The 25,848-nt window shown below is 42.4% G+C and overlaps 1 protein-coding gene across 1 annotated transcript in view; it reads right to left on the reverse strand.

The window, feature by feature from the left end:
* Window positions 1-10,609: 10,609 nt before the first annotated feature.
* The window catches only part of dlp (dally-like), a 108,550-nt gene continuing 93,311 nt past the window's right edge, over window positions 10,610-25,848 (reverse strand). The window contains exons 3-8 of the mRNA XM_065219716.1: window positions 14,151-14,385; window positions 13,920-14,076; window positions 13,461-13,727; window positions 12,833-13,395; window positions 12,598-12,767; window positions 10,610-11,692 (exon numbers count right to left, since the gene is read on the reverse strand). Of these exons, the coding sequence (XP_065075788.1) occupies window positions 11,328-11,692; window positions 12,598-12,767; window positions 12,833-13,395; window positions 13,461-13,727; window positions 13,920-14,076; window positions 14,151-14,385 (1,757 nt within the window). The 3' untranslated portion in view covers window positions 10,610-11,327. The remainder of the gene's footprint in view (window positions 11,693-12,597; window positions 12,768-12,832; window positions 13,396-13,460; window positions 13,728-13,919; window positions 14,077-14,150; window positions 14,386-25,848) is intronic.

A 25,848-nucleotide genomic window follows, 5' to 3' on the forward strand; every position in this document is an offset into this window, starting at 1 on the left:
CGGACGGCCTCTTCGACGAACATACAACCATCAAGTTGTTCTTGACGGTGCGAATCAATCGCTCCCAACTGCCACCCATATGTGGCGACAGAGGTGGGTTGAACACCCATTCAATTCCGGAGCCCGTGAACTCTCTCATCAGTTCGTGTTGGTGGACTGCTTCGTTGGCTTGCTTCAATTCCCGATTTGCACCGATGAAGTTCGTGCCACGGTCACTGTAAATCTTCTGAGGAGTACCACGCCGTGCAATGAAGTTGTGGATCGCCATGATGCAGGAGCTTGTGCAAAGCGAGTGCACGACTTCTATGTGGATTGCTCGCACGGTCAGGCAGGTGGCTAACATTCCCCACCGCTTCTCGACTCTCCTTCCGACGACGACTTCAATCGGCCCAAAGTAGTCCACTCCCACATGTGTAAATGGTCGCGAGAAAGCAGCGAGGCGGGCTGGCGGAAGATCTGCCATGTAAGGTGGGCTGGGTGCTGCGTGCTGGTTCTTACACCACTGGCAAGTTTTCCTCACTCGCTCGTAACAGGTGCGTAAATGAGGGATGCGAAATTTCTGCCGTATTTCGTTGATAACGGTCTCGTGGTTCTGATGGTGGTATTTGAGGTGGTAGTATGCTACGATCAGGGTGGTGGTGTGGTGATTTCGATGGAGAATAATTGGGTGCTTCGCGTCATCAGTAGCATATTGACAAGCAGCGATACGAGTTCGCATACGCATGATTCCATGGTCGTCCAACCATGGTGTTAACGGGTAGAGTGAGCTGGTTTTCGGGATAGTACTTGTGCAGGAGTCAGGGCATCGCGATGCCTTCTGAAGAACAGCAATTTCGTCAGGATATGTTTCCCGTTGCGCGAGCCGTATCAGCAAACACTCGGCGGAAAACAGGTCGTTTGCTGTGAGTGTTCCCGTGAGAATCGGTCTCCTGGCGTGCTTCAGGCGACAATTACTCGCAAAACGATGAACGAGTGCTGCAACCTTGACGAGCCTCTTCCAGCTTGAGTAGTTGCTGACACTTATGACGGGTTCCAATAGTTCGTGATGAGCCAGGAAGGAAGGGCGAAGTTCGTTCTCTGTAGAACCACTAAGTGTTGGCGATGGAGGCCAATCTTCTTCAGCGCGCCAGAGAAAGTCTGCTCCTTTGTACCATCTATGATTAGATGACATATCTGGTAGCCTACTCCACTTGGTAGCGTCATCGGCGCAGTTCAGCTTGCTCGGGACCCACCGCCATTCATGTGTTTCCGAAATCTCTACAATCTCACTGATCCTGTGAGCAACATATTGGCTATAGCGGCGATGGTCCGAGTTGATCCAGCATAGGACGTCTCGAGAATCTGACCAGTACACCTTTCTGCAGATGTGGATGGACAGCGATCTTTCGACAGCGTGAGCCAACCGGGCGCCAAGGACTGCAGCTGCTAGTTCCATTCTTGGGATCGACGTGAACTTAAGCGGGGCGACTCTCGTTTTTGCGGCGACGATGGAACAGATGATCGTTCCGGTCTTGACGAAACGCAGATAGCAAACAGCGGCCATGCCGTTTTCACTGGCATCCACCATCGTATGGAGTTGGATATCATCAGCTTCCTCCGCGGAGTATTTGGAGTTGTAGCATCGAGGGATTTGAATCTGTTCAACCCTAGGTAGAACTTGCAACCATGTGTTCCATTTTTCGTATGCATTGTCGTCGATTTCTTCGTCCCACTGCACACCGGACCGCCAGATTTGCTGGAGCAGGATCTTCAGGAACGATAGAAAGTGGGAAATCAAGCCAAGTGGATCAAAAATGGTCATTAGGACACGCAGCACTTCCCGCTTCGTTGGACGTCGTTGGCCTCCTAGCAGAGCAGGGTCGTAGCGGCTCCATCCCACTTTGTAGGTGAAGACGTCGTAGCTCGTGTTCCACCACATGCCTAACACCTTCTCGGTGGCCAGCTCCGGAGATAAGTCGAGACATTTTTCGTCGGTGTCTGTCTCCTGTAGCGATTCAAGTACTTTTCTCGAGTTACTAACCCAATTTCGGATTTCGAAGCCGCCCTGCTCGTGTACATGCTTAACGTCCTTCGCCAACTGGATGGCTTGCTCTTCGGTATCCACACTAACGAGCATATCGTCTACGTAATGCGACTTCGTGATAGCTTCGCAGGCAGCTGGATATTTGCTCGCGAATCGTTCCGCATTGGTATTTTTCACGAACTGAGCAGTGCTGGGGGAGCAGCAGGCCCCGAATGTCATCACTCGCATCACGTACACCACTATAGCTCCATGCTCGTCTATCCAGAAGAAACACTGACATAACTGGTCTTCGGCTCGGATCAGTACCTGATGAAACATTTCACGGATATCACCGGTCAGTCCGATACGGCGTTCCCGAAACTGGAGTAGAATCGCGAGGAGAGAGCACAACAGATCCGGTCCTTTTAGCAGCGCTGAGTTCAGGGACGTTCCATAGGCGATGGCCGCTGCGTCCCACACAATTCGCACCTTCCCAGGTTTATTTGGGTTGGTTACGGGAAAGATTGGCAAATACCAGCGTCGCGGAACCTTCTGGTTGATTTCTTCGTCGGTGAGCTTCCGGATGTACTGCTTCTCCACATACTCGGCAATTTTCGCTTGCAGGGTATTAGACAGTTGTGGGTCCTTCTCCATCCGTTTCTTCAGGCACTGGAATCGCCGCAGCGCCATTGATCGACTGTCAGGCAAGCGGGCGTCATCGAACCGCCAGAGCAGCCCGGACTCGTATCGATCATCTTTACGACGGGTAAGCGACTGAAGCAGTGATACTGCACGTTCATCTTCAACGGACAAAAGCGCCTTCTCCGATTTAACCAACCCGAGACTGTCTATTGAGAAGTAGTCCTTCATAGCTTGGTGTAAATCGTCGTCTGACTTCACACTACAGGGGCAAACGTGGAAGGTGTAATGGTGTAGGCTCGCTTCGTTCTGGGAAGTCCATCCTCCACACACGGTCCATCCGAGCCGTGTCTTCACAGCAATTGGTTGACCGATTTCCCCTTCTCGATTTTTCAGGCCAAGACTGAGCAGGGCGTGCTTCATCCCTATTAGAATGCGTGGACGAGCGTCGCGATAAGAATCGATCGGCAGATTTCGAAGGTGTGGGTACAGCTGTGACAACTTAGCCATGTCCATCGTTTGCTGCGGCAACAGTAGCTCTTTAACCGTCCTAACATCGCTCAAGAGGAATTTCTTGCTTTCGTTCTTGCCACCAGCAATGTGAAGATTATAGATGTGAGAATCCGCCTCGTGTCGTTCGGTTCCTCCAGTCCATCGGAGACACAAAGGGCTTACAGTGCCATCAAGCTGCAATTCGTTAGCTAGCTCTTGATCAAGCAACGTAAGCGCAGAACCCTCATCCAAGAATGCGTACGTGCGAATAGCTGTATTTTTTCCATACAACACTACTGGGAGATAACGGAACAGTACTGAGCTGACGGTTGTCTGGTGGGTGTTGCATCCGGACTTGCAAGTGCTGGATTGCGAAGATTGCTCACGTTCAGTGGTACTTCCGGTGTTTTTCGGATTTTCCTTCGAATTGTTGTGCAACAGCTCGTGGTGCCGGTAGGTGCATCCATCTTTACCACATGGTTTTGCTTTGCAGTATCCTTTATGGATGCGCAGACATGTGCGGCAGAATCCAAATTCCCTTATGACGGCCCAACGTGATTCCCTGGACAGTTCCAGAAAACGTTTGCACTTGTCGGCCGACTTGCAAGTTCCCTTGCAGATTTGGCAGGATTCCTTCCCCGAAGTTGATGCAACTGTAGTCTGTTCTTCCGAATCGCTACTGTAGTCTTTAGGACGAAACGTTTCAGAATGGGCGTTGAGGTACGCATTTCTTTTCTTAGTCCCCCGCGCTTCGTTTTCAGTTGGCTTCCCGTCATGTGTCGCCGGTAGGAATACGACGACACTCGCTGCTTCCGCCAAGGCATAAATCCACTCACTGAAGGTCGCCAGATTGACCAGTGACAGTGTTCGACGATGCTGTGCCCAGTTGAGTTTGAGCGATGGCGGTAGCTTGCCGACTAGCTGGTGTAGTAGAGTGACATTGTACATATACTCCTGCAGTCCACACGCGTCTACAGTGGCACAGAAGTTTTGGACATTCACCGCAAAGTCCACTAGCGTTTCCAGCTTGTCTTCTCGAATCGACGATAAAGAGCTCACCTTCCCAATTAGCGATTGTATGATCACCTCTGGTTGACCAAACAGCATCTTCAAAGTGGACAGAATGCCAGGAACGTTTCCGGAATGCATCAAGCGACTCTTGACAGCATCGTAAGCTCTGCCTTTTAGGCTTTTCTGCAGTCGAACTATGTTTTCATCCTCCGTAAATCCGCACATCGTGGTCGTTCGATTATACATGGATATGAAAACTGGCCACTCCTCTGGATTGCCCGAAAACATAGGCAGATCTTTGGATACTGCTTGTCGTGCTGCAACTTGAGAGCGGGAAAGTTGAAACTGGTCATCATCATCCACAATCGACGAGTTTACTGAAGGCCCTCTATTTCTGTCGCCTGTATTCATAGAAGGTCTATGCGGATAATACGATTCTCTCGGATGAAGTTGCGTCGACTGCGGTAGAGCATCTGGAAGGAATTGTCCAGGTTGCTCACGTATCGACTCTCTGCATGACTCTGCTTCGAGATTCACCGGTGGAGGGTTGAGTTGTGGTTCTGGCATCTGGTTGCATTGAATTAGATTTCCTGGTCGTCGCATGACCCCTTGACCATCCGCTAGCTGTTGTTGCTGGTCGCGTAGAATTCTCTCCTGTTCCAACTGCTGTTCCCACATCCGATTCCTTCCTCAAATCTTCCTGTTGCTGTCGCAGAAGACTCTCCTGACGTATTTGCTCTTGCCGCTGCTGCTGTTGATACTGCCGAAATTGCTGCTCTCTCTCCAACTGCTTCTGCTGCTGCTTCCGTAGCTGATCTGCGTGCAACCGTTGTTGCTGATGTTGTTCTTGCAGTGTCGCTTCCTGCTGCTGTTGTTTTTCTCGAAGCTGTTCTTGCCGCAACCGTTCCTGCTGCTGTTGCTCGACAAACTCTTGACGCCGATGTTCCTGCTGTTGTTGTTCTTGCAGGCCGTCTTGCTCCTGAGCGGCGGTTTTGGCTGTGTCTAAGGGTGTAGGGTTAGTTGCTTGCACCCATTCTTCAACCCGACGACGAGAGAAGTTAGAGCTCCGACTCGATCCTCGTTCGCTCGCTAAATCCTCCAGAATCTTATATTTGTTGTCCAGATATTCCTTATACTCCTGGGCTGCCTTTTCCTCAGCGATTCTTCTGCGCTCTTCTTGCTGCTGCTGAAATGCCCGTTCTTCCTGCAATCTCATTAGTTGAAGCTTGGCGCGGTTTCTTGCAGACTTTTGTGACGAGGAGATGGACATTTCAGAAATCGCTTCCTCTGCATCGATCACTGGCAACACTACAGCTGGTAACGACGACTTCTGCTTCTGCTGGCTGAACCCTAGATCTGGACACGTTTGGTGTTTACTGGCCAACGAAACTGGTAATGACTTCAAATATTTTTGCGACGCTGGATCTGAACGAATTCCAGAGCCAATCAATGGTATATCTATGCTATGTGTCGAAGTCTGCTGCTTCTGATCGGGTACTGGAACCAGAGGTGCTGGATGATGGCTGGTCAACGGAACTGTCAGCGACTTAGCTGACTTTTGTGATGTTGTAGCTGAAGGAATTACTGGATTGCCACGGGTGCTTGTCACGATTTTTCCGATGCTTAGGTCTTGCAGCGATCTCCGATTCTGGATGACGTCTTCCTTTATTGGTGCTCCGTCCGAAGCTGCCTTAGTTCGCTGGACCCATTTCGCAGTCACGCAGTTAGTACAACTCCAGCTCTTGTCGGCAACTTCCTCCGATACGCCTACACAGGAAAAGTGGTGCCATCGATCACATACGTCGCACTGAACCATCTCTTCGGTGTCAGGACCTTGACAAGCTCTACAGGTATGTCCTTCCACGGTTTCCTCCAATATCACCACTTCCGTATTACCACCACCATCACCACCAGCAGCATTATCTTCACTGTTCACACCATTTCTACGAGTGCTCTTCGAATCGGATTTACCATCACTTCGCGACATTTGACTTGCACCGACCGTACCGTTTCAATAAACGAAAATTATATTTTGTTGAAAATCGATTTCAACGGGAAGTTTCCAAAATTATGATTCTCACTACTTAGGCCGGAAACGAATAAAACGCACGATCCGATTGGTGTTACTTGATGTGAGAATATAATTTTCCTAGCAAATAACAATAATTTCAGATATAATTAGTAATTATGTATATATATATATCTAAGTTTGCTAAATATTGGCAATAAATCGTTATAGATTTCAGTGTACTTCATGTGTAGAATGTAAATTTGGTTCATATCTGTAGTTTATATATATGGATGTATGTTTGTATAACATTGTTGATCGTTCTCAACTATTTTTGTTCGGCCTAGATGTAAGTTTAGATAAGAAGTACTCACGTTTAGTTCCCCTTGGAGTATTCCAGGATTTAGGTTTAGCCTAGCACGTAAGTTTTAGCTGTAAGTCCTAGGTAAGTTGCATTACACAGCAAAAAAAAATGTAATATCGATCAACGTAATTCAAGCTGATGTATGAAATAATGATGTAATAGCAAAAAGCAGATACAATATTACATCAATGGATGTAATTTTGTTCGCAAAATCGATGTACATCGTACAATGTGATATTACACAACCGATGGATTGACCTGGTTGCATCAGTTTCGATGTAATATTCAACAACTTTTTTTGCTGTGTAGATTAAGTATTTGTAAGCTTCCGTTAGCAATTCATCATTCTCACCGATTCTGTTGTCTGGTGAGACAGTTAATTAGCTGCGATTCAATTGCACAGAGTTGTGGATTACCTATTTACACGCAAAATATTCTTAATTCACAGTAATCTTAATGCAAAAAGAACTTACAAGTTTCTTCGGTGAGTAACACTAGATTTAGGTATTTAAACTATATTAGAATTTTAATTAAATAGCACTGAACTAATTAGGGATAGAATGGCTGTCGATTGTCCGGGTTTTATGTGTTTTCCTACTCACCCGGTGTGACAGATTGATACCTGTCACTCCGCTTGTCATTTCGCTGCTGAACCCGCTGCAGGGATGTGCTGATCCACGTAGGCACCAACGGTAGGTGCGCTGAGGCCAGTGTGGCCAACACGGTCCTTATATTTGAAATGACGTTTAACATTCATCTAGTGATGGCCTTTTCATTCGGATAATCGATTAGTCGATTAACGAACCGAACAGTAAAATATTTGTAATCGGTTATATCATGCCGATATAAGCATTAACTTCTGCACAGGATCATCACCGAACGTTTCAAACAAGTTTTGCACTCTCATTGATGAAAAAATGACTGCTCAGCGAACAAAAAATAATCGATTAGTTGTTAATCGAGTAATTAAAAAATGGGACATCTCTGATTTTGGTGTGATTGTTTTGATAAAAAAAAGCGTGCAAAATTTTATCTCTACCGAGGGGGCAGCAACACCACAAAATTACCTTGCATACTGGGGGTATTCATTGGATGAAAGGGACCGTGAAAGAGGACACTAAAAATGAAAGTTTTTCTTCCGACAGTTTCATCTTAGTATTCATCTTTGCTATTACTATGAGTGTACACTGAAGCCTTTTTTTACGCGGTTTTTTTACACGGTTTTTTTTACACGGTTAGTGCCGCTGAGTCGCAATTTACGCGGTACGTTTTGAACGATTTCTCGACAACGATACAACCTATAGACTTGATTCCAATCACATTATCCGTTTTAAAGTATAGGTAATTGAATGGCATACTTAAAAAAAAAAATCACAATTTTTGGTGTAAATACAGAAATTTTTAAAATATGTCTATATGGACCATAGCATACTATTATTACGAATGGCATCAAAATCAAATTTTTAAAAAATATTTAAGCATGTGAAAAATCAAAATCTCGGTATTTTTTTTACGCGGTTTTTTTTTTACGCGGCACGTATCCCCCGCGTAAAAAGCGACTCCAGTGTATATAGGTCATATTGCTCATATGGTGAAATTGCCCAACTTTCCCTTAATTTTGTATGCATTAATAACAACATTTAATGTGCAGGGGAAATCTGAATTGTGTATACGAATTTTGAGGCCTATTCTGCGTGACGTGTGAGATTAGCTGACAGTAAAGTGATGGTGAAGTGACAATTGTCACCTCGGGTGAGGTGAGTCTCCGTGCTAATCAAATTGAAAGTCACCTCACCTAAGGTGACAATTGCCACTTCCCTAGTGACAGCGAGTCACCTCACCTCACACGCCGCGCAGAATAGAGATAGCTAATACCCCGTTCACATTACAGCGTATATCAGGTGATATACGCTGTCTTGCAATGAGCACTCATACATCTAGTTTTCACTGGAAATCCTATGTATGAGTGTTCATTGCAAGACAGCCTATATTACGTGATATAGGCTGTAATGTGAACGGGGTATAATACCCCGTACAGACCATGGCTCATATCATGTAATATAGGCTGTCTTGCAATGAGCACTCATACATATGATTTCCAGTGAAAACTAGATGTATGAGTGCTCATTGCAAGACAGCCTATATTACATGATATAAGCCATAGTCTGTACGGGGTATAAAGTATGATTGTGTCAGTGATTTGTTTTCATCGGGAAAATTTTCCACTATGATAAACGTCAGCAACACGCAGAAAAATGGATTTTTGTTTCAGGGCCTAATACCCTGGACAGACTATGGCTTATATCATGTAATATAGGCTGTCTTGCAATGAGCACTCATACATTGGATTTCCAGTGAAAACTAGATGTATGAGTGTTCATTGCAAGACAGCCTATATTACATGATATAAGTCCTAGTCTGTCCGGGGTATAATGTATTTTGTTATTGAATCAAACATATTGTATCACTATTTCAACAAAACATATTTTTGAATCAACAAAATGGTTTTTAGAATCAACAAACAGAGTATTGACTCTACAACCGGTTTGTTGATTCAAAAATATTTTTCTTTGAATTAACCGAATAATATATTTGAATCAATACCAAAAATATATTAGGCCCTGAGCAAAAAATATATCCATTTGAATTTAAAAAGCATTTCTCTGCGTGAATCTCTATAGGCTTCGCCGAGAATCCAACCCGCCGCCTCCAACTGCTTACAAGTATGCCCAGGTAAACTTCTTAGGGGAATGTGACATTTTACAACGCAAGGAACAGAGATATATTTTTTACAAATTGTTCTGCTATTTATTTATTTTTCTTTCATCGTATATACTTCCATATAGTCAATACTCTTCAGTTTAAATTATATACTCTAAGTTAGGTATCACCATGCCATTTGCTTTCATTAATGGACATCAAAATGTAGAAATGCTTCGGGACAATAGTCAAATGCTATGTGTTATCGACATGTGCTTTACATTTTCGTCGAATTATATTGTTAAATGATTGATGCTTGTTAGTTAGGTTTCAAGGAAGCTACACTAAAAGAACGATCATCTGTGTTGTGTCACCGTTCGCATGACAACACAATTATTCAGAGTAGGGTTTCGTAAGTAGATTATTGTTATCCTTTTCACAATTACTGTTTCTGCTGCCTGTATACAGCCTATGGCTGGGCTGTTATGCGTTTCCTTTCATCAGTTTTGTGCGCATAAACATTCTATCTTAAACTTCTAGAACCCCTGTATTCAATAACGCATTGCAAGGAGATGACGTGCAACAGATTCATTTTTGTTTTCTATCTGAAAGTAGCACTGCTTTTTTGCGTTTTGAGATTTAATAAGTCGGCAGAGCAATGTTAGCGCTTAATTGCTTATGTTCGGTCGATCGTATATTTTTTACTTCCTTCGGAGAGATATCTAGCGCTAGTTAAACATATTTCACTACATAAGTTAAATTATTTAATTTAGTTTGGAAAAGTTAATAAATATACCTAACATGTGCGGATCCTTTCCAATTTGCATTCACCTCATCGCATCTATTTTGATACACTATCTAAATGTTCTACAACTTAATATTTACAAGGTCGTTAACTGTACGTAAAGCGTTACTTAGTGGTTTTATGTTGGCAAAGTAAGTGTTTAAGGGCAGTCATATGGAATTGGTACGTCATTAGATACTGTAGAACATAGGCACAGCAGTGGTACTGTAGAAATTCCTCTGTTTGCCGGAACACAGAATTTGATCTATATTGCCGATCTTATTCAGCGAAGGAAGAAGGTCAAAACTATTTATAATTTGACTAGAGTAATAATAAGGCCTAAATATATTAATAATGAAATCGCATGTTACCTCTTCCTTCGCGTTGTGGCAAATATTATCAGAACACAAATGAAGCATAGAAGGAATGGCGTCAGAGAATGGCGGTGTGCAAAAATGCAATTAAACGACAACACACTCTTCTCGATCTACTATACTGTCGCTATTTGCATAACAGTCCCATATAGATAGGAAATCCATAGGACATGGAGCTGTTATGTGAATAGTGACAGTATAGAATGTAATTAAGTACCCTGGCACAAGTGGTTATTGGATATTTTTTCGAACACTGGGATGACCGCACAGGTTTAGAACTATTTTATTTGATATGTTACTTTCAGCCTATTGAATCAGTATGAAGTCAATGAGATGTAGGAGGAGTGTTTTGTAAAAGAAAATATTGCATGAGATAAGATATTGATCGCGTTAAATAATATTAAGAGTGTCTTCAGCTTGTGATTCCTATCTTTGAGTTTTGAAGTTTTTTATTCAAATTAACCGACTGTAAAAAATAATAATTTTTGGGTAAAAACTAAAACTCCTCATCTGTTTAACTTTCTTAACTATTGAGATACAGTAATTGTAACGCAAAACAAATTACCTAATTATTAGAAAGGTAAACAAAACACAAACATGTATACTACATCAATTGAACGTTCACACTCAGTATTGAAATCAAGGAAAGCATCAAGGAGATTTGTTACGTATTACAGGTTGACTGGAAATGCACTATTCAGCTGCCCAAACCAAATCTCATCACATTAAAAAGTGTACAGTAACAAACACATGTATTGAAAATTAGAAAAGAGACTACCTATAAATATATATTCACATCTGTTCTTTTAGATATGCATTTACAATTTTGCATAGCACATAGCAGAATCTAATCTCACATTCCGCCTATCATACAATCAATTTGGATGGTCGGTATAAGTTAAAAACCAATAGGGTTAAAAATATACACATTACACAGCTACTTATTGATCAAATCACAGCAAATCGGCGAAGAGTCCACCAAACCACGCGATCACAAGTGGCAAGAAGAACTGCAGCAGCGCCCGCGTTATGGAAATAGGTGGAGCCCGCGAGCTACCACTGCCAGTGGTAGAGGACGTGCCTCCACTACTACTACTACCACCTTCCACACCGGGTACATTTTGGTGGCTGGTATAGTCAATTTCATTGTTACCACTATTGCTACCACTGATATCACTTTTCGAAACACCGATCGGGTAATCCGGCATGCCCGACCTGTGACGTTCCTCCACATCCCATGGGCCTAGACCGGATCCTGCTTCGTCTTCCTCATCGAATCCACTGCCACCACCGGACCCACTGCCATAGTAGTTATCTTCTGCAAAATACAAAAAGTCATGTTAAAATAAATGTAGCTTATTGTTGTAGCAGAGTGATATGGTCCAATGGACTTCATCATGTTTGTCATGAAGTGATATCTAGGTTTTTTACCCTTCTGTAGCGAGCGTTTTGCCGGCTCTCAAATTAGTGTTGCACTTTCACAGTTACCGAGAGCTTTATTTCAGCCTATGCATGAATTTGTATATTATGTGGCAAGCGCAATGATACTGTATGCCCGGGGAGGGAAAGTCGAGAAAATTTTCTAACCGAAAGATTTCCTCGACCCGACCTGGGAATCGAGCGACCCCTTCGTCTACGGCTTGGTAATACCATGCCTTTATAGCTCTACTCAAAAATGTAAATTGATGTTTACCGACCCTCTGTATCCCACTTCAACTCAGGGACGTGTCACCTCAGAGATGCATTTTTATTGATCATTTAGGCCCATAATTATCAAAATTAAGTTCTCCAAACAGAATCTCACGGACAGTAATGCAGCGTGTAAATTGATAGGATTTTAACAGTTTTTACAGTAAAGCATCTGCAATTTTTACTACATATCCAGTTAAAGAAGGTTATGCTCTTTGTTTAAGCAATTTTCTGCTCAACTTACCCAAATGTCACGTTTTAAATCATTAATTTGAGCATCCACAAGCTCACAAATCTATTAAAGATTTGATTAATTTACAAATATCCTCAAACCACAGTAGTAGCGAGATCAGAAATACTTTTCCGACAGGATTGACAAATATTTCCCTGTTTAAAAAAAAACTCCCTGAGATTCCATGATTTCCAGGACTAAAATTGAGTTGCCTGATTTTACAGGTTTTTGCAGATAGTCGATACCCTGATCAAATACAAACATGGTGGATAGGATTATCAGCATAAGAAAAATGAACCCACCTTGATCTGTCCATTCGACGTCGTGCCCATTGTAAGCATTCCTTAGTTGGCTAATGGCAGTACGTAGTGTGAACAATTGCTGTTGCACTATTGCACTTTGCCTACTACCAGCAGACCGGTTTGGGAATTCGGGATTTTTCTCCGACTCAGAAGCGATCCCATGGAGGTATCTGGAAAATAAAAATCTATTAGTTGAACACCACAGTAATGTATTCAGCCAAACGGTTTTGCTTACCGGTCAACGGTATGTCCATTCCAACAACTACCGTCACTACTCGGGGAGGCGGCTACTTCCTCATTGTTGCACAGCATGTAAGGAAGGTTGGACCAGAACCGTTTCGAGTCTTTCACTCGTTGACGAATGTCTTTTACCAACCGATCGATTGGCTCTCGCGTATTATCTTCATCGTCAGTTTGCTTTCGATTGTTTTTCCTCCTATTGCTTCTATTTGTATTTGCGTTGGCGGTTGGGGTTTGATGATGACTAGGTGGACCATTGTTGTTAGTGAATTGGATTTCCCCATTGGAAAACTGCACTGGTTCGTACTTCAGTTCCTGACTGGAGGAATCCTGTGCGGATCTTTTCGTTATCTGTTTCTCGTTGATAATGGAGGATTCATCATCGAAAATGAAAATATCGCTATCATCTTGCATTCGGTCTTTGCTTTGAAGTTCTCGCCTATTTCTAATGAGCTCTGGTTCGACCAGCGGTACCAGATTAGTCGATCTCCGTCTTCGGCCAAGCGCAGGTTTTCCGCAGCCTTGAAACACTCGATTGGAAATGTCTTGGCCAGTTTCCTGTGGACAGTACAAGGAAATAATTACACATTACAACACTAATGAATGAATTGAAGTATGCAAACCTGAAAATTCATTATGGCTTCCGAAATTTTAATGTTGATCGGTTCAACGACCATCACAATGTTGAACGGTCCTAGCAGTCGATCGGAAACACGCTCCATCGTGGCCACAAACGAGTCCCATTCGGCATCCAGTTCCAGGTAATTCTGCAGACAACCCTTCATCACGTTTACACAGTAGGACGAGCACGGCTTCTCCAGAAACCCAGCACAAGTATTACATGTGCTCATTTTTGTCAACGCTGCCGTACACTCAGCTGTTAACCGTACCTGCAGGGCAAAGACACATAGAAGAAAAGAGGAAATGCAAATAAGATGCCGCTTTTTATTTGCTTTCACAGACAGTCTGTGCTTTTAATGCTTAATATCGTCAGCTTTTCAAGAGACGAACATAATTTAACACGCTCGCAAGAGCAATTACACATCTCTGTTTGCCTGCGGTGGCGGAGGAGCGCAACTTACATTCACCATATTCTTAGCTACTTCGGCAGCTGAGTTTAACGCCTGAGCAAAGGTACGTGTCGCAACGAAGGACCGTTTGATCTGCACCGAGAGCTTATCGGGGACATCACCGAATGGTTTCAATTCTTTCATATGCTCGCTAACGCAGCCAAGATACCTGGAAGGCAGATGGAAACAATTAGAACAATTCAAAATTCATGATAATACCTCCAGGCAACAGTCGGCACTCACTTTGTGTTGAACGAATACTGTGAATTAAGGACGGTGAACATCTTCTGGTAGAGAACGTTGAAGAACGAATCCATAGCTTCCCCTAAATCCACCTTGCCATTGGCATAGTATCGCTCCAACTCGGTGAACAGGTCGGCAAAGACGTACGCATTCTGCTCGTAGATGGTTCCGTACGTTCGTTTGAACATTGCATGGAACTCAGCTTTCGATTCGGTGAGCAACTGTTTAAAAAAATCTGAAATGGGATTGAAAACATAATAATGTGTGATTAGTTATGGTTATTCGGTATTAGGTTCTAGTTAGTCTTTCTATTCCAGAAGTTTTTTGTTGTTGCTGTTTTGGAATGCGTCTTGAAACAAAAACGATATTGAAACAAGTTGTTCCTTACAGCCCAAAATTATCAAATTCATAAAAGTTTTGTCGTAGGATTACGTCTTTCGGCAACATGTTGGAGGTGCAATATAAGAAAACAAAATCGAGCACGTTACTAAAAGTGGTCAGGTTTTGAACACTTATAACTCTAATAAAAACCGGTTGGATTTTAATTCTAAACAAGCTAATTGATTGGAAATTTTTCTACAAATCTGCTAAAATGAACACTTTATCAATTTTCAACAGGTCACTATTGAAAATTACACAAATGTTCAACTGTTGCAATGGTGATCAACATTATCACCGATTGCCTGCAAAAATCGCTTTCCCTAATACAAATTTCAAAATCGAATTCCATCCAGTCTCGGCGAACGATGTTTATTCAATCACCGCGTGTGGTGAGTGGTGGTGTACGGTCGTCATCATCATCATCAGCAGCAGCAGCAGCAGCAGCAGCAGCAGCAGTGATTTTGGCGCGTGGCGGTGTACATTTTTCTCCAGTACATAACGAAAGGCTCCCCGCAAGCATCAAGGCTGCCTTCAAGAGCCCTCGATTCACCGAAGAAGGAGGAAGAAGCCGCACCGCTACTGTTCGGATTCAGTAGTTCTTCGTAAGTCGCTGTGGACCATCTATGCCAAGCGCGTCACCCTCATTTTAGCTAGCCTCATCCGTAATAGCTAAGTTCTTTTCAGGACCACCATAAATTATTGTTGTTTAAGAGTTAATTTTCATTTAACGTTCGCTCGCCTTGCTGCCAGCCACATCACCCCAAAGCTCTTCGATAATGTACCCAGCGACCAAAAGTTTGTGATCCGATGCGTAACAGTATTAGTGGTACATACAAATTCTCGCAATGACCGAATACCACATGACCTTGTCAATCAACAAGAAACACTTCGAATTAAGGTAAGATTTTCTCCAGGACGCTAGAAAAAAGCAAAAAAATCTCAAATTTAAATGATTGATCACAAATATCTCGCAATTGGAAAATTTGAGCAAGAAATTACTTCAATCAATTTTCGCTTTTTTCATTATCTATTGAATAAACTAAAAATTCCGTGCGTTTTGTAAACCAAAATGCGTAATTGTCATCAGAAAACGAGGCGTTTCTGTCATGGGAAAAAGTGGTTTCTCTAACACAGTCGTCGAATATTGATACCGAGCACGCATGTCTTGGATACAACCTCTTACTTTTTTTTTTTAACAAATCAAGTCCCAAATGACAAAATTTCAATTTTTCAAGCGCAATTTTCTACTTATGGGGCAGGATGATCAGTACTATATGAGGCAAAAATAGCACCAGTATAAGCGTAGGCATAAATAGCCTTTTGCCGAAAGTTAGGTAACTACTGTAAAGTCCCTACTATTAAAGTTATTTTTTTCAAGAGTTATTAAAATTATACAATCTTTTAATAAGTTTTATGAAATTTTACTTAAAGCTAGATTTTTTTTTCAAATTTAATTTTTTTTTTTGTGTCAAGCTGGAGCTGCGTGACAGCTTAGTTTTAAAGACTTGACCCATTTGAATAAATTTTGCTTCTATCTTTGACAATACAGCAGAAGGACTAGCCTATGTTGGCCGCTTGAACACTGGATTCCGTGTGTATTGTTTCAAGATATGTAGTTATAGAAAAAATGCTGTGACGTGTGCGCGTAGATACATCCGCGTATTAAACCGATTGAATAAGTAAATCGGTTTCGAACGAAATATCTAAATTATGTAAGTTACGAAAACCGCGCGAATTCCGAAAGCCGTGCGAGAAAACCGAAGCGTGAAAAAAGGCTTATTATCATTTAAAGAGTGCCACCAAAATAAATGTGATAGCCTATGTTGGCAAGTTGATTAATTTTGGTTTCCTCCCTAGATATTCTTCTTATTTACTACGGAGCTTTGTATCAAATTAGTTAATTTAAAGAACGTATCAATCATTTCAAGATTTCGCGACCGCACCGAACAAATTCTATACTACATAAGCTCAAAAGCGTTTGACCGTAGACGTAGGCGCGTTGAATCCGACAGTCGGCAAAGGTTTAACCTGTACCAACACCGCTTAAGGAACGACCTCGAGTCAGTAAAACCGTTTAGAGTTAAACATCTAAATTACGTCAGATAGGGGAAATGTCTCTGTTGGCCTATGGATCTAAGATTGGGCCCATCGCTAAAAATCTGCTATTTATCAATTTTATCTAGATGAACGCGTTATTGGGACGTTACTAATGGATATGTTTGGTTGCTATTGAAAATTTAGTCGATTGCTGAATTTATGTATGGGCCCAAATTAGGCCGACATTACCTGCATTTCCCCTACTAGATTTTTTTTTTCAAAATTAAACATAAATTAGTTTTAAGAGGCAAGTAACCATCAATCGATTTGCTTTTGCTACTTCTTCTTGTATTCCTAAATCATCACTTTCTAAAAGTATTGGTAAAATTCGAAACAGTCAATGAATCATAAATATCAACTGGTATGGTGAGCAAAATCTACCATCTCTTTTATTATTTTACTTTTCAATACAACAGCAAACGTGACGTCACACAAAGCCAATAACAGGCTACGTGCAATGCTGCAATCTTCCCTGTTAGCGATGCATTAGCATCGAAGGAGTTGCACAAAATCTTTAAATCGATTTATCTCCGTAAATACGGCTCTAATCGAGATTTGGTAAAAAAACCCTCCAAATCTCGATGTGTGAGAATATTTTTTCAAAAAAAAAAATAATGCCCCAACCCTCTATTTTTAGGCTGGCGGGTATGAAAATCATTAAATCGATTTATTTCCGTAAATACGACTCTAATCGAAATTTGGAGGTTTTAAGGTGTCTGAAATTTTATTCCCGAAATAATTGTTTAAATAAACTTATATTCACTGCTAGAGGTAATTCATCTGGCAACGCTTGTTCAATGATTCTTTTGGGTTCGCTAGCAAAGAAGTGGAGTCGAAGTGATTTTCTTGGTGTTTTATTTTGTTCACCAAGAGATTTGACCTCCAGTTTATATTAATTTTATGTATTCGATTACGTGAAATTGCGAAATGCTACAAAGAACACAAGTAAGTAAATACAGATGGTTTTTTACCCAGAAAATATACGATGTAAAATCATGAAATACTTGCTTTAAATTTTCGGATGGCTTGTGTGTGAATGTATGTGTAAACTAATGATGATGATTGAAGAATATTTCAAACACAAGAAGAATCCGAATTGAGTGACGGTGTCTTGAGCCTTAATCTACCCATAATCGGATATCAGTCCCATATGGATAGGAAATCAAGCAAAGATGGGACTGATATGCGATTATGGGCAGTAATGTTAAACTATAATGACCAACTTGATCATTCAAGTTCGTTGTATTGTTGTGTATGGAATGAATTGTATGCACTGTTACCCTTATAAATTGATAGCCCCATCAGATGTTTTAAATCTTCATAATATAATTTATTAAAAGCCAATTTGAATGTCTCCAGACAATATGATTTGAAGTTGTTGGGGAGATTTGATCCTCAAATGATTATACACACATAATCCTGAAATAGAGTGTCAAAAATAAAGCTCTGTTTAGGGAGACCTCATCCTCCAGAATTATCACACAATCAATCCCGGGATGTATGTAAACATTAATATTCAAATGCATATCATAAAAAAAGGATCAGGTAGGGGAAATGGATGTAATGTCGGCCTAAATGTCCCTAATTTGGGCCCATACATAAATTCAGTAATCGACTAAATTTTCAATAGCGACCAAAAATATTCATTAGTACCGTCTCAATGACGCGTTCATCTAGATACAATTGATAAATAGCAGATTTTTAGCGATGGACCCAAGCGTTTCCTGGTAATTTGCAGAAAAACGTACTTCTAGGAATGTTTATATCACTGGAGAGGCTCGAAAGAATTAAAAATCATATGAAAACTTGAGTCTGCTCTCTTTTACAAAAATGCACATCATCAAAAGGGAAAGTCTCCCTCAAGTTTTCAAAATAAGTTTTTGGACATCTTTCAGAAAAAAAAAATGCTTTTGAAGTTTTTAATATCACTTAAAAGTATTCATAAAGTTACATTTAGATATTTCCCAGTGAGCCTGTTCAAAACCCGCATTAAGTTTTGATTTTTCAGTTGACATATATTCAACATTTAAAAACGGATCTTGCCTTGTACCTAGAAGCACTGAAAACCAAGAGATTTCCTTCTTATTTAGGTATTTGGTATTACATCTAATTGCATTGATAAAACCTCTTTGAATTTTACATTTCTTTATAGCTCCACCAATAGACCAAAAATCGGAATTATAACATGAGTATTCGGTGCAATCAAAATGATGCGAATATCTAAATGGTTCAGGTGAAAAGTTATCTAAAATCACGGTTAATTGATAGTAATACAGATAGTTTGAATCCAAAATAAATGTTGGTGGTTTAAAAAATGTCACTTTAGTGAACATTTTCTCGAAAAAAGTAACTTTAGTGACTTTTAGTCGAAATTATTCTCCGTGAACCGAGGAAATGTCCCAGTGATGATTTTATTCAAAAATGTTCATTGTAATAAAATGACCGTTCGCGAAATTAATGACAGGTAGACGACATCACAAGACACATAATATTAAGAAAATTTAGGAATACCAAAAAGCACCACTAACGGTATCATTATCCGGTTCAGGGTAATATGAGGATTTCAAAATCCCAATCACATGTTATGTTAAAATGCTATTAATACTAGGAGTCAATAACAGAACGACAAGGCGAATAGTTAAACGAAAAGTGTATGCAAAATACCACATGAACTTACTGGATCAACCTGCTTTAGCTTGTCTTTCAAATTCTCCTTTTTTGTGTACCGCCAATTTTTAATCATATGAAAGGTAAACATTTTCTTCTCTGCTTCCATTCAGTAAAAATTTAGATAAACACACACAAGATAAGAAAGAGAACGAAAACCTGACAAACCAATATTCACATAATTTGCATGGAATCGATTTGTGAGCCGAGCCTTTTCCATTTAGATCTCCTCCTGCTGTTTGTCTCTCTGACATACCCCAAACTGACTGTCGGTGTCTCTATCTCGGCGCGATTGCCTCATAAATTTGTATATATTTCATTTTGATAATTGAAATAAAATGCTAATTTCCCTAATATTGACAAACGATGACCGCACGTAACAAGTTGACTTTGTCTGTAAATCTCACACAAACGAACAGGAACAGCGACTTTTTGTGCACGGTGAAGATGTAGTTCTTGTTGGCCTGCACAGGCTAACTCCACAAGTCCACACAGTCGACTCCATCCGTTTATTATAATATCGAACGTGATGGCATGCGTGCGGGCTCTGGCAAGAAAGGGATCGTCTCTAAACTCCCAACAGAAGCGCAGGTTGGCGCGTTCATGCGGAAAGCTAAATTGTGGCTGCTGTGGTCATCGCGAGACAACCATCTAGCGACGCGACAAGGCTGCCGCCGCACTGGTGGTGCCGATGATGATGAGCTCCTCCCTTTGTTATATCAAGACAAATAAGAAGAAAGCTGAAGATTATTCGGCATTTCAACTGGTTCATTTGCATACAACTCGCAAACGACCGTACCGGCGACTAGAGATTCTAGTTTCACTATGGTTTGTTCTTCGGATTCAATACTAACTATGTCATCAATGTTTGATCACCGTATCGATCGACTACGGTTTTTATCTTAATCTGTATTAGCCCATCCTTCACTAAGTGGTATTATCTGTAGAAATTTGAGATTGTTGGGGCATTACCCGAGCAAAGTCGGTTAACAAAATGAAAGCAAATCGATATTAAAGCTTGCAGCTCCTCAAACTCATTTTAATTTCAATTGTCGCGACAAAGTCTGATATCATATTGTGCTTTCATTATGTAGCCAAGTGTTGTTAAATGAAAGCAACTTAACTTCAAGTTCTGATATTAACGCCACGTTGAAATTTAAATTTATGTTCATCTGTCGTTGAACTGACGATTATTGTTTTGTTTAACACATTTGAGGCCATTCGTGACTGTTCGCTGCAGCGAACGAGAGTCTGCCGTCGTTGCGTGAACGACCACCACAATCATCAACCCGAAATCAACAGCCATTCATCGAACGCTATCATTGCTGTACACCAGCCGGTACCTCATTCCTGCCAAAGCGTCATTGGTCGGGCAGCCAATCACAGTGTTTCATTTATTTTGTAAACCCTTTTTTCTATAAAAGCGCCGGTCACAACCGGACTCATTGTCATTTGTAATCGTACCATCAAGGTGAATATATCGAAGAGGAACAGAAGATAAAGTGTTTTTTTTTATTTCCCGAACCCGAAGACGATCCTGATGGTGTTTCCTGAAGAGTCTGCTGCTGTGACGCTTTCACCCGCCATCTTAACAATTCGCTCGGCACGCTCGGTGCAGGCTAATTCCTGCTAGTGACTATTTGTTTATCTCGACATTGCAACCCGCTTGCTTCCAAAAAGAGTTTTAGAATTTCTTCAAAAGAGTTAATCAATGCAAGTCGGGTGCAGGTTGAGAGGGCAAACAGCGATCGCAGGTAGCCTTTGGCTGCACATCGTCCTCCGTACGTGGCATGGCTGGATCCGCCATTTTGCTGTGGCACAGTTCACAGTCAAGGCTTAAGAAGTTGATGCTGCTGGAGCTCATCCTTCCAACCCATGCGGTTGAGATGTTGGCTGCTGCCAACATGTTGGTCCTTCGAGCCGGATATGACGGAAAAAATCGAAAAGTGAAGTGAAAAAAAAGAGAATAACATTAACTCAAGAAGAAGAATTAGTGGAACATTGACTGAAGCAGATGAACTAGTGACAAAAAGAAGACAATCCAGTGCTAAAAACGACAAAAAACTATCAGTGCTAAAACCATTCGAAGTGCTCCTGGTTCCGGATCAATCCCTCAATATCATTTCCAGTCACTCTATCCGTAGTGACTTCGTTACTCTTCCTGCAGTAACGTCGTTTTCGTTGACCGGACACCAACCAAATTGACGATGGCTGACACTAAGCCGCTCATCCACCAACGCGGCCAGGTGAAGGGCAAAGTGACAGCAATCTCCCACGCTCTCGAGAAAGTCGAAGATGACAAACAGGTGAGTCTCCCGTTACTCAAAGTTTACTCCAAAAAGCTAGACTCTCACTACCTTGAGTATACTGCGCTGCACAAAGAAATTTTGGGCATTGTTCCAGAAAATAAGATGGAAGAACAAGATGCCAAGCTGGATGAATTTGACAAGCTTCATACGGAGTGTATGATGCGTCTCGAATGGTTAATTGAAAAAGTTTCCAAGCCGGTTGCCAATCCTGACAACCAGATTCCATCTTCCAGTCACAATCAAATTATTGTGCAGCAGCAGCCTTTGAAAGCTCCCATACCGACTTTTGATGGTCGGTATGAAAGTTGGCCTCGATTTAAGTCAATGTTTTTGGACATCGTTGGCCGGTGTTCAGACTCGGATGCCATTAAGTTGCATCATTTGGAGAAATCTCTTGTTGGCGCAGCAGCCAACATCATTGACTCGAGAACATTAGCCGACAACAACTATGCCCATGCTTGGGAAATACTTGAGGAGCGTTATGAAAACCCCAGGGTCATTGTGGACATTCACATTGGTGGGCTCCTTTCTTTGAAAAAGATGAGTAAGGAGTCTCACAAAGAACTTAGGGAATTAGTTGACTCTTGTACGCGACACATTGAAGGTCTGAAGTTTATGCAACAATCGACCGAAGGAACATCCGGTCTGATTGTTAACAAAATTTTGATATCTTGCCTCGATCCAAACACTCGTAAGCTGTGGGAGCGAACTCTTGCCCATGGGGAGCTACCAAAGCTCGATGATACCCTCAAATTCCTCAAAGAACAGTGCCAAGTCCTTGAAAGGTGTGAAAGCGATCTTCCCATTCCCATGAAAAATGCGCCACCCAAGCCCCCACAACACGCAAACAAGCCCGCAGGTGTGAAAGTGCACACCATCACCCCAGATCCCAAACCAGTGTCTTGTCAGTTCTGCTCAAAATCGCATTTCAACTACCAATGTCCCGAATTCAAAAAGCTGTCTATTCCCGAACGCGTCACTAAGGTAAAGGAAGCAAACCTTTGCTTCAATTGTCTTCGTCACGGGCATCGGTCAGTCGACTGCTTATCCAAGAGAACATGCGCGAAGTGTAACAGACACCATCATTCTCTCATCCATGATGAAGGCTCTAAATTTGAAAGCAATGTCAATCCAAAACCCGAAACTCTGCAGGATCGTCCCACGGTCGTGCCAAATATGGCTTCGATGTCCAGTCAAACCTCCAGTGAAAGTGTGCAGTCCGCCACCGTTTCTTCGTCGTACTCTCTCGCCAATTCAGCCGTTCTGCCGAATGTACTGCTTTTAACTGCACAAGTGAATCTCGTTGACTGCAATGGGCAGTTCGTCCCGTGTCGTGCTTTCCTGGACTGCGGTGCGCAGGTCAATCTTTTGTCGTTGCCCATGTATGAGAAGCTCGGTTTCCAGGGAAAGTCAGTGGATGTGAGAATTTTCGGTGTGAGCGATACTCAGAGTAAATCCAATCGTTTCGTGACAGTGGACATGCAATCCATGTACAGTGACTTCCGTTTGTCCCTCAATTGTTTTGTTACCCCGAAGATCACTGGTCTTCTTCCATGCAAACCGATTAATGTGTCTGATTTGAACCTTCCTTGTGGTTTTCAATTGGCTGATCCCAACTTTCACCGTCCTTCCGAGGTTGACCTGCTGATTGGTAACCAACATTTCTTCAAATTGTTGAAACCGGGTAGCGTAGTTATTTCCAGAGGTTTGCCAGAATTCCGCGAAACCTATCTCGGTTGGGTCGCATCAGGAGAGGTCGTGACGGACTCAGATGCAGTTGCTAATTATCAGCAGGTCCATTCGGTGTCGCTCGCCTCGCTTGATAGAACCATCAAGCAGTTTTGGGAAGTAGAGGAAGTAGAAGTAAAACGCTCACGATCTGAGGAGGATGAGCAATGCGAAGAATCGTTTCGCCAGAATCATCGCCGTGACAGCACTGGACGATACATTGTTAAGCTTCCCTTGAAGGAGAATTCCGCTCAGTTGCAAAGTAATCGGTCGTTAGCTCTCCGCCGTTTCCATTTGTTGGAAAGACGACTCAACAAGGATCCGGACCTCCGTCTTCAGTATTCAAACTTCATTCGTGAGTATGAGTCGTTGGGTCATTGCAAAGAGGTGTTCGAATTTGATGATCCCCCAAACTTACTGAAGTACTACATGCCTCACCATGCCGTGCTCAGGCCGGACAGCTCAAGCACAAAGTTAAGAGTAGTTTTTGACGCATCGGCTAAAGAATCTACAAATCTGTCTCTCAACGATGTATTGCAGGTCGGCCCCACAGTTCAGAGTGACCTGATAGCATACTGTTGAGGTTCCGCAAGTATCTTTTCGTTCTAACAGTAGACATACAAAAAATGTACCGCCAGGTATTTCTTGATCCCCTTCAAACGTCCCTTCAGCGAATATTTTGGCGTTTAAGTCCGTCCGAGAAACTGCGAATTCTAGAATTGTTGACTGTAACCTATGGGACGGCTACAGCTCCATTTCTAGCAACACGATCCTTGCTCCAGCTCTGCGACGATGAAGGAGATAAGTACCCGTTGGCAAACCGTGCCATCCGTAATGACTGCTATGTCGATGACGTATTGTCTGGCGCCGACTCTGTCGAAGAAGCACAGGAAATTCGAAAGCAAATTCAAGAAATGCTAGAGCTCGGTGGTTTCCCTGTCCACAAATGGTGCAGTAACTATGAACCCATTCTCAATAATGTTCCACAGTCGCAGAGAGAAACCCTAATTCAGCTTGATCAACTCTCAGCCAATGAGGTAATCAAGACGTTCGGCCTCGTTTGGGACCCTCGAAATGACGAGTTTCTCTTTGCCGTGAACTTTGTGTCGAATCAAGTCCTCCCAGTTACCAAAAGAAGCATGTTTTCGTGTATCGCAAAGCTGTTCGATCCCCTTGGGCTTCTGTCCCCTGTAATAGTATTGGGAAAAAAGCTGATCCAGGATGCTTGGATCGCGCATATCGATTGGGATGCCCCTTTGGAAGGAGTTCTGTTGGAGTCTTGGCTGAAATTCAGCAGTTCTCTTGTTGATGTGAATGACATTCGAATCCCTCGTTCAGTTACCCTTCCCAAGTGCGTTGTTCTGGAATTGCATGGTTTTTCTGATGCTTCGAAAATGGCTTTCGGAGCATGCATCTATTTACGGAGCATTCAATCCGATGGTTCCGTGTCCGTCAAACTACTCTGCAGCAAATCCAAAATTGCCCCAACCAAGGATATGACAATACCGCGTAAAGAACTTTGTGCAGCTGTGCTGCTTTCAAGGTTGGTCCTCAAGGTAACCTCCGCTCTTCAAGTAAGTTTCACAAATGTTCAGCTCTGGAGTGATAGTCAAATTGTGCTCCATTGGCTCAAAAAATCCCCGTCCCAACTGCTTCCTTTTGTTCGAAACCGGGTCGTTGAGATCGTTCAGGAAAATGCTCACACGAGCTGGAACTACGTGCGCTCTAAGGAAAATCCTGCCGACGTGATTACACGTGGCCAACTGCCCAGCGTTCTGAACACCAACGAAATGTGGTGGAACGGTCCCCAATTCCTTCACGCAGTTCACTTCCATGCTCAAAGTGTTGACGACATTCCTGAGTTCGAGCTCCCCGACCTGAAACCAGCGAATGCAACCGTAATGATAGTTCTCAACAACGACAAACTGCCGTTGTTTGCCAGGTTCGATTCGCTTAGGAAGCTTCAACGTGTTCTTGCTTATGTAAAGCGTTTTATTTACAACTGCCGGCAAAAGAATCCTAAAAATCGCGTTTCGCATAATTTGCCTACCATTCCAGAGCTGCGTGCCTCTTTGCATTCAATCGTTCAAGTCATTCAGCATGAGGCCCTTTTTGATGAGTTTAAGCGAGTGGAAGACGGTGAACCTTGCAAGCACATTGGATCACTTGGTCCCTTCATTCAAGATGGAGTTTTGAGAGTTGGTGGACGAATTCAAAATTCATACCTCCCCTACGAGTCCAAGCACCAATACATCTTACCACGTCATCCCCTTACTGATCTTATTATCAGAGCGTACCACGAGGAAAATTTTCACATTGGTCCCTCAGGATTGCTGTCCTCCCTGAGACAACGATTTTGGCTGCTAGGATCCCGATCCGCCGTTCGAAAAATAACTAGGTCGTGTGTCCAGTGTTTTCGCGTCAAGCCGAAGGCTGTTTCGCAGTACATGGGGAACCTGCCGGCAAGCCGAGTCACGCCTGCTGCCCCTTTCGAAATAACAGGTGTGGACTATGCA

This window comes from Ochlerotatus camptorhynchus, unplaced genomic scaffold (assembly GCF_037179485.1).
Source record: "Ochlerotatus camptorhynchus isolate MF236.1 unplaced genomic scaffold, CSIRO-AGI_Acam_v1.1 ptg000109l, whole genome shotgun sequence".
In the NCBI taxonomy this organism is placed as follows: Eukaryota; Metazoa; Arthropoda; class Insecta; order Diptera; family Culicidae; genus Ochlerotatus; species Ochlerotatus camptorhynchus.